The sequence below is a fragment of the Euleptes europaea genome, chromosome 12 (genome assembly GCF_029931775.1).
Source record: "Euleptes europaea isolate rEulEur1 chromosome 12, rEulEur1.hap1, whole genome shotgun sequence".
Lineage (NCBI taxonomy): Eukaryota > Metazoa > Chordata > Lepidosauria > Squamata > Sphaerodactylidae > Euleptes > Euleptes europaea.
In genome coordinates, this window is record NC_079323.1 from 23,468,107 (window position 1) to 23,484,700 (window position 16,594).

A 16,594-nucleotide genomic window follows, 5' to 3' on the forward strand; every position below is an offset into this window, starting at 1 on the left:
CCAAGCAGAGGCTCCGCCACTGAGCCACAGCCCATCCCGATTCAGGCCCAGCCTGGCAGGTCGACTTCAGCCACGTGACGCGGGGGCATCCAATGCGATGGGAAGGAGGGCACCGGGGACTATGCCTAGATTGTGAAGAAAGCGAAAGGACCTGGAGGGACCCAAGGGGCTGGAGCGCTCCTCCTTATTGGAAAAGGCGTGACCCAATGGGGACGGGAGTGCGGCTCACGTGGGCGGGCGGAGAGCCAATGCCACAGCTCCCTGGCCATGTCCTGGTCCTCGGCTCTATCAGCAAGTTGGGGCAGGTGAGGCGCACCTGTCAAAGGCATCGCCCAGCCTGCGCCGAGTGCCTGGCTCGCCCGGCCGCGCCATGAACGCCGAGGAGCAGTACTTCGCCTCCGGCCAGCTCTACAAGGAGCCCTGCGCCTTCCAGAGGTCCCAACCCCAGGATTACAGCCCCGGCCCTCCGGCCTGCCTCTACATGGGTCGGCAGCAGCAGCAGCCTGCGCCGGAGCCTCCTTACTCAAGCGCTCTGGCCGGCCTGGAGCAAGGCAGCCCGCCGGACATTTCCCCCTACGAGGTGCCCCCCATCACGGAAGACCCCGGCCTCTCCCATCTCCACCACCACCAGCATCCTCACCACCACCACCACCACCCTCAGCTGCCTCACCCGCACCCGGAGGCGCTCCCCTTCGGAGACGGGATGGACCCTGGCGCTCTGGAGGAGCCGAGAGTCCAGCTGCCTTTCCCCTGGATGAAGTCCACCAAGTCCCACGCCTGGAAGGGCCAGTGGGTCGGGGCGGGTAAGACGCCTCCCTGCTTCCCTCTCTTGCTCCCCTGGGTCCCGGCTGAAGAAGGCGGTTTCTGGCCAGACTGGGCTTCTAGGTGGCCAATGCGGCCAAGGGGAAGGGGCTTCCAGACGCGGGTGTTTTCACACATGCCAAATAATGCACTTTCAATCCACTTTCATTGCACTTTGACGCTGAATTTTACTGTGTGAAATGAAATGGCAATATCCACTTGCAAACAATCATTAAAGTGCATTGAAAGTGGATTAAGAACATAAGAAAGGCCCTGCTGGATCAGACCAAGGCCCATCAAGTCCAGCAGTCTGCTCACACAGTGGCCAACCAGGTGCCTCTAGGAAGCCCACAAACAAGGCGACTACAGCAGCACCATTGAAAGTGGTGCTGAAAGTGCATTGAAAGTGCACTGTTCAGCATGTGTGAAAGGGTCCTCTGATGAGACCAGAACAGCCCACGGGCGCCAAGGCTCCCAGCTAGTCCCGTGGAAACGCAGGCCGGAGCCCCACGGAGAGATGCTTCTTGCAAGGGCTCTCAGGGGCGCCGGGCTCCATCCGGCGTGGACAGGTGCTCTTCGGGAAGTCGCAGCTCTTCCATTTCCTGGTGGTAGTGGGGCCTCTGCAATGACGAGTCCCGTTTCTGGGGAGGGAGATTCTTCGGGGGCAGCGTACCACGGAGCGCAGCGCGATTCAGAAGCGGGCAGTTTGGACGCATCGGGGCTTTCCTGGGCTCTTTTGCCTGTCCCGCTGGCCACAGGGAGAGTCCTTAAAAAGACCTGGAGCGCTTGATGGTGTGGTTAGGAACTGGACGTGGCAGTGGGGGCTTTTTGTAACCCGGCTTTTTGGTGACATTTTATGGCAGGAAAATAAATCGGAAAGGAACTACAACGGATTTGCCACTCTCTCGATGCACATTTTCCCCATCCGAATTCTCAGAACTCTGCATGGGGGCTTATTGTTGAGTTTTGAGAATATGAATGGGGGGAAAGTGCATTTAAAGAGTGGAAAATCCAAGGCAAAATCTCCCGTGCATAAATGGCATTTGGGCCATAAATGAACTCCCCACACTTGTAATAGTATCAGTACCTTTTCCCAGGTAGACGGACGCCTGTTGGGAAAACAAAATTGTAAACAGTGCTATATGAGTTAGATAATTCTCATAACCATTTCCATATGATTATTAATTTTCTCAAGCACCATCAACCGACCTGGAGGTTTAAAAGAACCTATAGGGGAGGAAAAGCTAAGCTAACCAATGAATTAGTTGGCGTGGGAAGGCTAGATCTGGATATAGCCCCCGACCAGATCTGCTGCTAGTTTCCCCTGCTTGGTCGAGGGAAAAACTCGATTCCCCAAAGGTCATCAGAATAGTTTTTGCCGAGAAGGCAGCAGCGAAGCTAGTTCGGCTCACTTCAGTTCACAGAGGAGTGAGTTCAGAGCAGTCCTGGAAGCCGTTCGCCTTAATACGGGATAAATTTACCTGCTTACCCAGCAGTCCCTGGGATGGCCTTCTCAGATTTGTAATGCACATCTGGGGGCAGAGGTGGCCCCGTTTAAATCAAGTCCTGCCTGTTTCTTCGAGATTGATTATTGGGGGGGGGGGTATTTCCCCAAGCATTCAAGAAGGCTGGGTTTTGTTATAGCCTGTTGGGGTGGGGAAGAACCGATCCGGGCTTGGACTCCCCTTCAACCGGTTTCTGGTGCCTGATTTGCAACCTTCGTGGCCAATAGAATCCGTGCTAACTTAAGTGAACAAGATCATTGGGATCTGGTCATTTTTAGAAAAGTGTTTTGATTAGTAACTGCCTCGGTGTGCTTCTCTTTCGCAATCTGAGATACAGGAATATTTAAAAGTTTAAATACTGTTCAAGTACCCTGTGTCGTCTGGTTAGGTGCTGGGGGAGGTCAGAACTTCCCCTGCTCGTGAAATTCTGAACTGGTGTGTGTGGAGTCTTTCTCTCCCTCGCTTGCTTCCGATTGCAACAGGATCTGAACCAGAAATGGCAGCTAACTACCTACCAGTCGCTCAGTTAGGTGCATAAAGCTGCATAGTTAATTTGCTTATGCGGAAAAGGAGAAAGGCAAGAAAACAATTCTTTCCCGAGGCAGCTTCAAAGGGAATCGGGGAAACTCAATCCACTTTTGATTTAATTGCTCGTGGATTTAAATGAAATGGCAACTGGACCCGTAGTGCAGTCAGGTAGCAGTACTACCGAGATCTACCTGGCAGGAACCCATTCCTGCCCAGTTACGCACACCTGTTGAACTCCATGGAATTTCCTTTTGCTTCACCTTGCTCAGGATTGGCCTGTTATTTGAAAAGAACTGCTGCTTTACTCTAGCGAAAGCCCCGTTCCTACTCATAGCATTCACCTAGTGAGTAAATCCTGCGGAACTTACTTTTGCTTAAATTTGCTTTGGGTCGCACGGTTCTTTAGAAATAATAGCTGCTTTTCTCTCGCTGAGCTGGTGTCAAATGGATACCGTATTTCCTCGAAAGAAAAATGACCCTGAATGTAAGACGACCCCCCCCCCCTTAAAATGTGACACACACCAAATGTATTATTGGATGTAACTATCACTTGTATGCGATTGTAAAACGACCCCCTTTTTATGCCATACCCAATATCTTGCATTTGAATAAATACTGTACTTCTATTTCACTGTGGCGCTGTCGGTATTATCGAAACAACCCGGAAGGACAGCCCAATCCGATGCCTGTTCTGGGGGATTAAATAATCCCCCACTAATTTCAGGAGGCCTTACTCCCAAACAAGTGGATTGCAAACTTAATCTGGGGGCTCTTTCTGAACCGGCTTTCAGAAGCATCTAGCGTTGCCCGTGGGCTTTTGCTCACAGGTCCCCCACAGCACTAGAGAGGCGACCAAAGGGCCTCCTCCCGGCGCAGAAGCCTCGATCCTTAAGGCGCTCTTAAACTCGGCGGAGCTTTAAACTCACCCGCTGTGCACCCGGGTTTGGGAACGAGCCTGAGTGACCTCAGTGGGGACTGATCCTCCTTTTTCCCTCGGAAAGAACTGCACTTCATTACTACTCACTTCAAGTGTGACTAGCAATGGTTATGGTTCTGATCCTCATTCTGTGTCTTTGTGCACGCCTGTCTTTTATTGTGGGACATGAAAGTAAAGGAAAATGCTGCGGGGGTATCTCTAACGTGTCCAGTAGTCCTAGGAAGCGTGCCAAGGAGATGGTTCTGCCCGAAAGGGCTTTTGGTGGCTGCAGTAGAGGTGATTCTGGATGCATGGGAGGTTTTGCCTTGGATTTGCCTCTCTCTAAATGCGCTTTCCCCATTTGCATTCTCATGGGGCTTATTTTGAAGTTTTGAGAATTCGGATGGGGGAAATGTGCATTTAGAGAGCGGCAAATGCAAGGCCAAACCTCCCATGCGTAACTGTGTGCTCTCCTGTTGCCGATGGAAATGCGCATTCACATCCAGAGCAACGGCCGTTTACGCATGGAAGGTTTGGCCTTGGATTTGCCGCTCTCTAGACGCGCATTAGCTTATTTTTGAGTTTTAAAAATTTGGATGGGGAAAATGTGCATCTAGAGAGCGGCAAATCCAAGGCCAAACCTCCCATGGCCGACGCTGGATCATGCGTCGGTCACTGTGGTCCCCAGCTCGGTTATTCGGGACAGGGCTGGCTAATGCCAATGGGTGTCATGAGACGGATTCTTCCGGACAGGCGTGCTTGCCGGACTTCCCGCAACGGTGACCGACTGGCCATTAACATCCGCGCCTCAAGTACAGTGACACAAACGCCATCGCCTTCCGTTGGGTTTTTCTCCCATCTGAAGTGGTTTTTAGCTCAGCTGGAATGAGGAAGGAGTGTGTGGGTGTGGTGGAGTGTGGGTTTCACAAACACCTTCGAATTCACCAGCCGATTCGTCGACTGCCGGCTGCAAGCGATAGGCGGACGGCATGGAGGGTAGATTTCGATTTGCGCGTGGTGAATGTTCATTGTGAAGAGAAGGGTCGGGTCTCCGTCTTAATCCTTCCACAAACCTATCCCAAAGCTCCTTGTGAGTAAACAAGGCGGGATTAGCTAGATTCAGTGGCACCTTAGAGCGTATGCTCCCTAAATCTTGCTGGTCTCTAAGGTGCTACTGGACTCGAATCTAGCTAATTTTGGTAGCATAAATTTATCTAGCTAATCTATCCAATCTAGCTAATTTTGAGAACATAAATTAATCTAGCACGATTTTGGGAGCATAAATGTATGCCCCCAAAATCTTGCTGGTCTCTAAGGAGCTACTGAACTCGAAGCTAACTGTTCTACTGCAGATCAACGCAGCTACCCTCCAAAAGTAAGTTAGGACGTGGCATTTATTTCCTCGAGACTGGGGTGCCTCGTAGTGGTCCCGGGCCTCCTTCCTCCTCCGTTCACCCCTCCGGAGGGAACAAGAGTCCGGAAGGCCCAGTTCGGTTCTCCGGGGGTGAAGGAGGCACTCTCCAGGCAGCGCCGTTGCGGGAACAACCCTTCTGCCTGCGGCTGCACAATGTTATCGGGCCCAGCGTCTCTCTGGCATGCTCTGGTCACGCCTTTCTGCAAACATTGCACCTCGGGCATTGCTCGGATAGATCTCAGAAATAATTGGGGGGGGGGTTGTTAAAATTTTCTTCCTGGGGTAACGAGCAGAGGCCAACCCTTGCCAAACCTCAGGGGATGGTGGAGGGAGGGAACCAAGGCAGCGTCATTCTCTGGATCCCTCCAAACTAAATCCAGAGAGAGAGAAAGCCCAGAACATGAAAGCCCTGGCAGGATGCCAACTCAACATCACCTTCCTCCGGCACAATTATGGGATTTAGGAGGCAGGTGAGGCCTCAATTCCGCGCCCTTTCTAAGAAAAGGACCACGAAAGGGTCCCGAGTGACCTCCACTTCTTTGGGGTAAGTCCCATGGAATTCAGTGGCCATTCCTTGCCAGTAAAAGCGGGCGGGCCCTGACCTGGATGGCCCAGGTTAGCCCGATCTCGGAAACTAAAGAGGGCCGGCCCTGCTTAGCACTTGGATGGAGACCACCAAGGAAGTCCAGGGTTGCTATGCAGAGGCAGGAGATGGCCAGCCACCTCGGAACGTCTCTTGCCTTGAAAACCCTACGGGGTAGCAATAGATCGGCTGTGACTTGAAGGCTCGTCAATGCGGGGGCTGCCCGCCGTTGTCTTTCCGCTTTAGAGATTCAACACAATGTACTCGATGTGCTGGGTTGCGCGGTTCGCACGGGCTGCGAAACTGTGCCGTTCCTCTTTAGATCAAAGTTTTTTTATGTGGGGTTTTTTATGATGCTTTTTGTGTGGGTTGAGGTTTGGCTTGGGTGGAAGGGTTTTCCAATTGAAAATGCGATCTCTGAGCGGTAATGGAAGACGGCGGGACAGAATCCTCCGGTAAAAATGGCTGATGCCAACCTACCCTGGTTTTAACGTGGATAGCGAAAGCAACTGTTTTAAGAAAAACGAGCCCCGTCGAGAGCGCGAGGAACAGGCCCGAAGGGTCTTGCGCTGCATCGAGTATTTTCCAGAAATTTGAATTTCTTGAATGCCTGATGCACATTCTTTGTCTTCTCCGATTTCACTCCTAGCTGACCGGTCGTCTTTTCTGTTCGATAGTATTTGGTGACTGGCATATTTAGTATTAGATGGTTGGTCGCTTATGAAGCTTCACATCTGATGCCTATTGACAGACTGGTGAGATGGAAACAAGTCCCATTTTGCGTTGGGAACGAGAGGTTTTTGACCTGCAAACGCAGCTTCGGTGGGTTCAGACGGGAGCAACTATGCATCGGATTGCGCGGCAAAGCGCTTACATTTAGAGGTCAAACTCTCATCTTCAAAATGCAAATGTGGATTTTGATTTTAAAAAATCCCATTCCAAATCTGAGCGGCAGTAGTTGAAATGGTTGACAAAATTTCGGTATCTGTGTATCTTCGTTTTTGTTCTAGTCCTGACTATTTCTGCTTTTGAGCCCCAGATCGTTTGAAATAAAATACAAGGTCGGTGAAGCAATTCACATCTATTTTAAAAACGAGAGGTTTGCATCAGTTCCTGGTCTGAGCAGCACGAACTCATAAATGCCCATTAGACGCGCAAGCATGATTTTTTCCCATTCCTCCCCACACTGTATTCAGTGTTCAGAATCTACTGGTAACCTAGCGATATGCGTTTCATTTTTCAGGCAAGGCGCTTTAAGCCGCAGCCCTGGCCACACTTACAAGGAAATCAGTCCAGTTGAACTCAGGAAGATTTACTTCTGAGAAAAGACACTTAGCCTCGCGCCATGACCGTCTCTTTGTAACGTTGTTCTTTTTCATGTGATTTCCATATATATATAAAATATGTTTATTTTAGGCTGGGACCTTGGGAATAGTTAGTTAAAAGCATCAATAGCTTTTATTGATGCCAATTGGTGCGTGGCAGGGAGAATGCGTGAACATTCCGCTTTTGAGTACAGAACCTTCCAACTCTATGATTCCAACCTTCCAACTCTATGGTGGTCCCTTCCAACTCTATGATTCTAACCTATGCAGTCCAGGGACCGTGACCACGATGTGGTGGAAAATTCTTTTGAAGACCCCCTAGGGTTTTCAAGGCAAGAGACTTCCCGAGGTGCTTTTGCCCTGGCCTGCCTCCGAGTAGCTCCCCAGGACTTCCTTCATGCCCTCTTCTCTTCCAGGTACTAACCAGGGTGGGCCATGCTTAGCTTTTGAGATCAGACAGCTCAGGATGGCCTGGGCTACCCAGGTCAGGGCCAGACCAGTATGGCTGGGATTAAAACTTCACACTACGAAGCCATGTGTGGTAAACTGTGGGCTGGAAAGCTGTGAGACTCCCCAAAGCAAAGGGTCCAGATGTCCCCAGAGAGGAACGAGAGGCATCGCAGCTGCGCAGCAGGTCTCCAAGGAGAGGCACAGGTGGGAAAGATAACGAAATGGTGTGTGTGGTGGGGAGTTGTCCTGCTGGTCCCATTTGAGCATCCAAAGTTATCTCTCCAGCTGGGTGCAGTCCGGACTCGCCAACATTTATGCTGGAATAAACGTCGTTACTCTTTAGGGGACCGCCGGACTTGGGTTTCGTTTTACTATTGCAGCTCTGGAGCTCGGAGCAGGTGGGGTGGGGAAGGCTGAGGTGGCAGAGTCAGTTTCAGGCGCGGAGTTGAATCCCCAAGCCCGTTCTTGGACTGCTGGCCGCAAGGAACCAGTTGACAGCATGGGGTGTAAATGCATGCCTGTGGGCGAATGTTAAGCGTGAAGCAAAATATTAGCTTTTAATTTTAATTTAAGTGTTCAGAAAACCTCTACTAAAGAAAACATATATTAAAACTCAGGGAAGGGAATGGGACAAGCTAATATTTCTAGGCTCTGAGAGTTTTGAGGAACGCTTCACTTTTTGAGAGCCGGTCTGGCTTAGTGGCTAAAGTGTAGGACTGGGAACTGGGAGATCCAGGTTCTCAACACCATTCTACCTTGGAAGCCTACTGGGTGACCACTCCCAAAAGCTCAACCTTTCGTACCTCACAGGGTTGTGTGGAGAAAATGGAGACAAGGAGGATGATGCAAGCCACGTTGGGTCCCCATTGGAGAGAAGGAGGGGTATAAATGAAGTAAATGGATAATATGATATCTCAATGTCGTTCTCCAGCACTAAAGGCATCAGCACAGATGCACATTTCCCAATCCCCATCCACAGTGTAAGCCCTGTGATGTATAGGTTACAGGCAGAAATGTACTGCTGGAAACACTGGTTTACCTATTGAAATTAGCAGTACCAACGCCAAGAAAATGTCTGGGCTGGAAACATTAACTAGGAGTTACTAGATGATTACGGGTTAATACAGACAGGCCCTGTCCTTTCCATAGTAATCATATTTGTCATAGATACAGACATGTTGTAGCAGGATTTCCCAAAGGAAATATATACAGTATAAGTGACAGAGGTGCCTCCTTAAATGCTCTGTAATACATAGGCCAAGGAGCTATGGCCAAATGGGATAGTCAGTTCCCAGGATTTACCGACAGCTGATGTGCACTAATAAAAAGAGCTTTACCAGAGCAGACTGTTCACATGAGCTCATAACATCAGACCCATAATCTTGCATTAAATTCCGAGTAAAGCAATAGCATGAGCCATCTTAGCACAGTCTGACCAAGGGCATGCCAATGAAGCCAAATCCAGACTTCCTGGTGTGTTTGCACATCTTACAGCCACTGTTCTCCTTCGACATGTTTAATCCAAGAAACATGAGCGGTGTGCCCACAGCACATACAATTACCTCATAAAATGGCAATGTACAATGAAGGATGTATAAAGCCCACACACAGAGCGGTATGCCAATATCAAAGTATTCATTTCAGTGTAATTAGTGCTTCAGCCATAAACCATAACAAAAATTATTTAGATTGAAGTGTGAACAGGATAAAACATTAATTTCATGGGGGGAGTGGGGCGAGGGGAACCTGCATGGATACATGAAGCTGCCTCATGCTGAGTTAGACAAATGGTCTATCAAGTTCAGTGTTGTCTACATTGGGTAGAAGTGTCTGTCCAGGAGGAGGTCTTTTCCCATCACCCGACTCTTTTAGCTGAAGATGCCAGGTGCTGGATTTGGGAACTTCTTCATGCTCTGGGCCTCACAATAAGAAAACACATTTGCAATCAGACTATGTTTGCAAACAACCCTCCTTAGCAAATGCTCTCACATTGATCCAGTTGAGCCTAAATGGAAGTTAGAAAAGTTCATCCCCATTGTACCCAGTGTTCAAACAAAACATCATAGAAATTTAATTCTCCAACCTTTCACACTTCCAATCTAACCCTATCAACCTTTTTAGAACTGTTGCTTCTGTAATGCTACTTTTGGGGGCATTATTTCAGAGGAAACATTTCTAGGGTTACTCTGCATGTTCCACAGTTTCATTGTTTGATATTGTTTGATATTGTTCTCCACAATTCAGCGTAGGCTAGGGAGGGAAAGCTAACTAAAGGTCGACTGGGCTAAATTCTATTGAAATCTGGGTTTGTTGCGATCAGTTTCTTGCAGGGTTGTCTCGCTTGGCTTTTCTGAAACCCTTGAGTGTCCATAGGACTGACCTCTAGCCAGTCACACACTCTGAGCCTGGCCCACCCCACATCATTTTTGTGAGCAAAAAAATGGAAGAGAGGAGAGCGTTATAAGCCACTTTGTGTCCCCACTGGACAGAAAAGTGGGGTATAAATGAAGTAAATATGGATGTGTGATCACATTAGGGACACAGTGAAGGCCATTTCTTTCAGGTAAATTTGGGCTGAGGGGGCAAATTTGCGCACCCGGGATCGCAGTCCTAGTACCCTGCATTCCACCGACTGACTTTATATGAGATGTTCCTAAAACCAATGTGATTTATATCCAAATCCAATGAATTGTTTTTTAAAAAAACAACATCCAAACAACATTGATCTTTGGGAGATGAGGCTCAGGGGGGTCAATCACTTTAAATCAGAGTGTTTATTAACCGATTGGGACACTAAAAACGATCGGACTTTCTGCTATGCCATCCAGTTTCTACTATAGCCAGCCCATTCGTTACCAGACAACCAGAGTAACTGGGTTATGGAAGGAGCTGCAAATGGTCTCCAAACGCCATCCTTTTCGAGAGCGTAACCGGTGTGGATTATATAGTTAATCTATTGGAAGGAAGACAAGGTTACGTTTTGTTCCTTAATTCATTTATCTGGTACCAGTAAATGGATGAGTTACCGGGATTAATACAAAAGTTGGGAAAGGAATGAAATAAATGGTACTTACTTAACGAGTAATGAGCACTCCAATGCTGCGGCTGTGGTGTGAAACAGCTCTTCTGCTAGATGATATTGGAGAGTAAATAGTGGGATATTGATAATATCTGATCATGGAGAATTGTTTTCCAATATGAGCTAAACTCAATTGATAATCGGTTTTTTTAGCCAGACATTTTCATGCCTTCTTCAGAACAACTTGGAGTAGTGTACATAGTTTTTCCGCCTTCCATTGAATGCTCACAACAGCCTTATGAGGTGGGCTAGACTGAGCGGGAATGACTTGACCAACGTCATCCAGAACAAAAAGCAGGGATATATAAACGTGGGTCTCCCCGGTTCCAGTGCAGCACTCTAACCACTACACAACATAGTCTCTCCAAAAACAAACAAACCACCCAAACGAAGACATAATCCAGCCAAAATGAACTGTTAATTTAACCTTCCGATGTTCCAGTGGGATGGTTGTGTATCTCTCAGGCAAACCGGAATGTGTGCATCGGAAGTTTTCAAGAGGGTAGAGACCGAGGGGCTTGATCCAGCCCAAGAGTGACAACCTTCTCCTTGAAGAGAATGCATTAAGAAGGCTGTAATTACCATTAGGCGAACTAGGCGGTCGCCTAGGGCGCAGACCTCAGAGGGGCACAGAACTGGCCCGAGGGGCACATTTTAAAAAATATTAGTTTCTTGAAAAAAATGCAACTGACAATTTATATTTTTATTGTAAGGTAAGTACCACAACAGTGCTATGGAGTATAATTAATTGCAACGCCTTATAAAAAGTTTTGTGCTTTTATTTTTTCCCTACAAGACATTTTTTCCTACAAGAGTCCTCTGCAACCTGGGCTGGGTCGCGCTGCCTCTTTTCCTTCTTGGGGAGAAAAGCTGCCTGTAAGAAGCCGCGTCCTGGTTCTGTTTCCAGCCGCCCAAGGATATTTTTCGGTCGGAAAGACACGTGTGTGAGAGAGGGGGAGGGGTTCAGGGGGATGCTACGGCTGCTCGCCTCTCTCTTTGCCCTTGAAGGTATGCGGTTCGCTGCGCCAATAGGGTTAGAAAGATCCCCAGCCAGAGCACAGCGTAGTCCCACGAACAGACTGGGGAAATCGGTCATCGGAGCCTCTGGTTCGAGTCCCTTGGCTCACCCGAGGCCAGACCTCCTCCCGCAGCCTCCTCTCCGGAGCTCCCTACATGATGTATCTCTTCGAGTGCGTTTGAGGGAAGGCTTCTGCGCCAACAAACCTGTTGTTCTTTAAGGGAACTCCTTTTTGTCCTGCGGAAACAGACTTATGCAAATTGCGCAAAGGGCATATTCATAACCCACTCGGATGCGTTTTTGGAGTGGTCAGCTGTCACCAAGCCATTGTAGGGGCGGAAGCCCGGTGGGTCCACAAAGCCCAGAGCCTCTTTCGAGCAGCGATCCTGAACAAGCGCCCACGCGGCTGGTCTTTGGGTTCCGTTCTCTACCGCAAGGGCGTCGCAGTCTGCGGACAGGGAAATGTTCGCCAGCTTCAGCCTATGGTTCCAGCCGACTGCCCTTGATCATACTTCGCCTCAAGGGAAGTTTTCCTTTGAAAAAACTCACGCAATAATAATAATAATAAGACCACCACCACCACAAACAAGTTGCATTGGCTAGAACAGAAAAGCATCATAGTGTCAAAATCGGTAGGCTGGTTTTTTTTTTAATAAATAAGTTGTTTCCGGCCCCAGATGCTTTTCTGTTTACAGAAAGAAATCCTACAGGTGGCAAGTCCAGGGGCACCTCTGGAGACATTGTTTTTGGCCTGGGCTAAAGGCACCGTTGTAGGAGAGCCGCGTCTCTGTCCGTTTCCCCCCTCCTCTTCAAAGTGCGATGGAGTAACGTTTTGACCCCCAGGAAAAAATAATTCATGCCACTTTTTAAATGTAACATTTTTAATTGCTGTAAAAATTGTGTTTCTGGAAATTCGAGATCCTTCCTACCAAGTAAGTTTAGCTACAAGGAAATTGGCCCAGAGATTTCGGTTAGAGCCGTCTGTGGTCGACTGGTTTACTCTGGTTTACAGTCAGTGGGTCACAAAATTGTGTAGAAATTGTTTTGGGTTTGTCTGTTGGGGGGGTTGGATGGACTTCCATGATGCCAGACCCAGAACGCGTTTTATTTTGGAAACCGAATGTATTTCAATGGAACTTAACAGAAACACAACACTCAGTTCAGAAGTAAACCCCCTCCCCAAGTTACAGTGTTTATGAATGTCGCTTTGTTTTGTTGGCCTGTCTGTGTATTGTTTTGTGTCCCATCTCAGCTTTCCGATCTTGTATTATCAGCAGGATTCCCAAACAAGTTTGGCCAAAGTGTTTGGGGGCATGATCCATACAAGGTTAGCTGCTTTTAGAAACTCAGAAAACTGGACTAAGTTTAAAGTCTCCCACTGAAATCAACGGGCCTCAGAATGGCTGACATGAGCAGTATCTTGCCCTTGGTTTTAAGTCCATGTAACTTGTTACGAGGACCAAAGGCAACCAGGGGCTCTTAGCTGACCTGCCTTCCCGGTGTGCCAGCATTTGAAGGGCTTCCGCAGGAAAGCCAGGCTCCACCACCCGCCTCCCCAACACACAAAGACTAAGCAGTTGTCCTTTTCTGCTTTCTCGTTATTTCTTACGTGCCAGTTAAAAATGTGTCAGGGCTCAGCTGACAGGAACAAACTTTTAAGGCTGCGGTCCTATCCGTGCTTAATGGGACCTGAACGCCGGGGGACTGGACAGAATAGACAAAGGAGAGGGAGACTGGAGCCTGCGATTTCAATGGCACGGTAAAGCAAATAATAACAATATTAACAACAATAACAACAATGTTTGTTGTTGTTATTTTTGCATCACAGTGGCAAGACGGGAAAAATTCGAAGTTTCCAGTATTGGGGGAGACCTGTGCTGATGACCGCTAAAAAACAGGGCAAAAACGCACGGGAGGTTTTGCCTTGGGATTTGCCACTCTCTAAATGCACATTTTCCCCAGCCAAATTATCAAAACGCAAAAATAAGCCCCCATGCAAAGTTTTGAGAATTCAGATGGGGAAAATGTGCATCTAGAGAGAGGCAAATCCAAGGCAAAACCTCCCATGCGTTTTCGCCCTAAATGTGTGTTAAGTGCAATTAAGTCGCTTCCGACTCATGGCGACCCTATGAATCAGGAATCCTCCAAAACGTCCTATCTTTAACAGCCTTGCTCAGGTATTGCAAACCGAGGGCTGCGGCTTCTTTTATAGAGTCAATTCATCTCTTGTTGGGATTTTTTTTTACGGTGAGAGTAGTTCAGCAGTGGAATCAGCTACCTAGAGACGTGGGGAGCTCCTCCTCACTGGTATTTAAGGAGAGGTTGGACCAACACTTGTCAGGGATGCTCCAATCTATCCTGCATTGAGCAGGGGGTTGGACTAGATAGCCTGGATGGCCCCTTCCAACTCTATGATTCTATGAAGAATATTTGCAGGCTGGTGGCTCTCTGCCTTAGGCAGATCATGAGAGGGAAGGCACCTTGGCTATCTTCTGGGCATGAAGTAGGGGTCACTGGGGGTGTAGAAGGGAGGTAGTTTTGAATTTCCTGCATTGTGCAGGGGGTTGGACTAGATGACCCTGGTGGTCCCTTCCAACTCTATGATTGCTCTCCGCCAGCTACCAGATGAGATCAGTGCCTCCTTCGTTTCCTCTGCAATCCTTAAACTCTGTAGGCCAGTAGCCGGCTTCACCCGATCAGTAGTTTGCGGTTTCGACTTGAACCTCTCCGGAATTCTTGCAGAATCTGCACTCCGAAAGGGCTCCGTGTCCGCACTGAGTAACCTTACAAAGTCTATATCCGTTGACGTCAATGTGCTTAGACGGGCGCAGCTCTGCCCGGGATTGCGCTGTTCTTCGGTCCATTGATTTAACCGGCTTTCTTAGCCTGTCGGTGGGGGCGAACCTGATTTGGAAAGTCTACCTGTTAAGGGCAGGTGCTTGGTTTCTTCCAGTCTCTTAGTTCTGGTGCATTAATGTAATGGGACATGGAAAATACGATGTTAGAAATGATAAAGACGTTTGCTTCTTAGAAACTGTCAGCAACAGGCAGATTTGCTTACATTTAATTAAGGCACTCTTTGATCAATCGGCAAAAAGGCTGACGATTAATCTACTTTCGTATAAGAAAGGGGCATAGGATTTTGACCCCCGCCTCGTCTAGACTGAGCCTCGAAAAGAGTTCTGCTGAAACTTGATTTACGATCCGATTAAATACTTAGGCTTCTCCGACAGGTTGTTGGAGGTCTCCTTGCGAAGACAGAAGCCTCCTTCCCCAGTAGGGAAGGGGACAGCAGGATTTCCAGTTTATTTCTAAGAATTGGGTTGCCAGCTCAAGGTTGGGAAATACCTGGAGATTTTGGGGGGTGGGAAGGCTGAGGAGGGCGGGGTTTGGAGGGGGAGGGACTTCGATGCCATACAGTCCAAAACAGCCATTTCCTCCAGGAGGACTGATCTCTGTCACCTGGAGATCAGTTGTAATCCCAGGCGATCTCCAGCCACCTCCAGGAGGTTACCAACAAAATTACAGCAACAATGACCAAAAGGTAAATCTCAAGCCAAATGTAATGTTATTAGACTCATGTACTCATTGTTAAGCTCAACTAACACAATAGATGCTCCAAAATTAAAGTCTATGACAATCCAACTGGTAGCTCCCTCTTCGTTTAATGGGAAACAGTTCTGGGTGCATTAAACGACGAGGGAGCAACCAGTAGGACTGTCATAAACTTTAATTTTGGAGCATCTATTGTGTTAGTTGAGCTTAACAATGAGTACATGAGTCTCATTATATGTATTTGAGTAGACAATTACATTTGGCTTTGAGTTGCTGTAATTTTGTTGGTAACCTCCTGGAGGGTTGGCATCCCTGTTTATGAAAGGGCTATTCAGGATTCTAGTCCGCCTGACTCCGAAGTCCTACACACACACAGAGAGACACCCAAGATCCCGCTGTCTGTCGGGCTCCTTTCTAACTCTCGGTGCTTTCCCGCAGGGGGCTCCTACGTGGTGGAGCCCGAGGAGAGCAAGCGGACGCGGACGGCCTACACGCGCGCCCAGTTGCTGGAGCTGGAGAAGGAGTTCCTCTTCAACAAGTACATCTCCCGGCCCCGCCGGGTGGAGCTGGCCGTCATGCTGAACTTGACCGAGAGACACATCAAGATCTGGTTCCAGAACCGCAGGATGAAGTGGAAGAAGGAGGAGGACAAGAAGCGAGGAGGGGGCGGCGGGGGGAGCGGGAGCGGCGGGGAGCCGGAGCAAGACTGCGCGGTCTCCTCGGGAGAACTGTCGGCCAAAGACGAGGCTGGCCAGGAGCCGCCTCCGGCGGGGAGCCTGGCCTCCCTGGAGCTGCTGCCCCCCAGCCCCGCCGCCTCCCCCCAGCCCTCGGCCCGGCGGCTCCCAGAGGCGCGGTGAAGAGGCGCGGCCGGCCAGCTCAGCTCCCCGCCCGAGGACTGTCGGACCAGGGCCCGGAAAGCGGCTCCGAGGAAATCCTCCCTCCTCTGGACTCGGCTCCAAAGTGATCGGAGCTGGGCAGACTGTCCGGAAACAAGGGGGGGGCAGACTGCGGAGAAAGGGGGTGGGAAACAAGGGCGTCCCAACTGTGCGTTCCCTTTTGCAGTCTCTGGGCGAAAACGCACGGGAGGTTTTGCCTTGGATTTGCAACTTTCTAAATGCACATTTCCCCCATCCAGATTCTCAAAACTCAAAAATAAGCCCCCATGCAGAGTTTTGAGAATTCAGATGGGGAAAATGTGCATCTAGACAGCGGCAAATCCAAGGCAAACCACCCCCCATGCGTTTTTGCACTCTGTTTAGAAACACATTCATTTAAAATTTAACAAAAATAATAATAACGCGAGGGGTTTAAACGATTGCTCCAGAGGATCATGCCCAGCCATTTAGACAATGAGGACCGGGGGAAAGGGGTCTCTGGATATAAAGCAACCGCCCCGCCCTGTTTCCATATGCGTTTGGTT

The 16,594-nt window shown here is 49.0% G+C and overlaps 1 protein-coding gene across 1 annotated transcript; it reads left to right on the forward strand.

Moving 5' to 3' along the window:
* The first annotated feature begins 370 nt into the window (after positions 1 to 370).
* Positions 371 to 16,031, forward strand: PDX1 (pancreatic and duodenal homeobox 1). Its single transcript, XM_056858157.1, has 2 exons — positions 371 to 803; positions 15,613 to 16,031. The coding sequence occupies exons 1-2, from the start codon at positions 371 to 373 to the stop codon at positions 16,029 to 16,031; spliced, it is 852 nt and encodes a 283-aa protein (XP_056714135.1).
* The last annotated feature ends 563 nt before the right edge of the window (positions 16,032 to 16,594 follow it).

Excerpts from the sequence above, each read along its gene's own strand:
- PDX1 (XM_056858157.1), top strand. The coding sequence starts at position 371 with ATGAACGCCGAGGAGCAGTACTTCGCCTCCGGCCAGCTCTACAAGGAG. Across the intron at positions 804-15,612 it reads GGGCCAGTGGGTCGGGGCGG|GGGGCTCCTACGTGGTGGAG; the intron begins GTAAGACGCCTC and ends GCTTTCCCGCAG.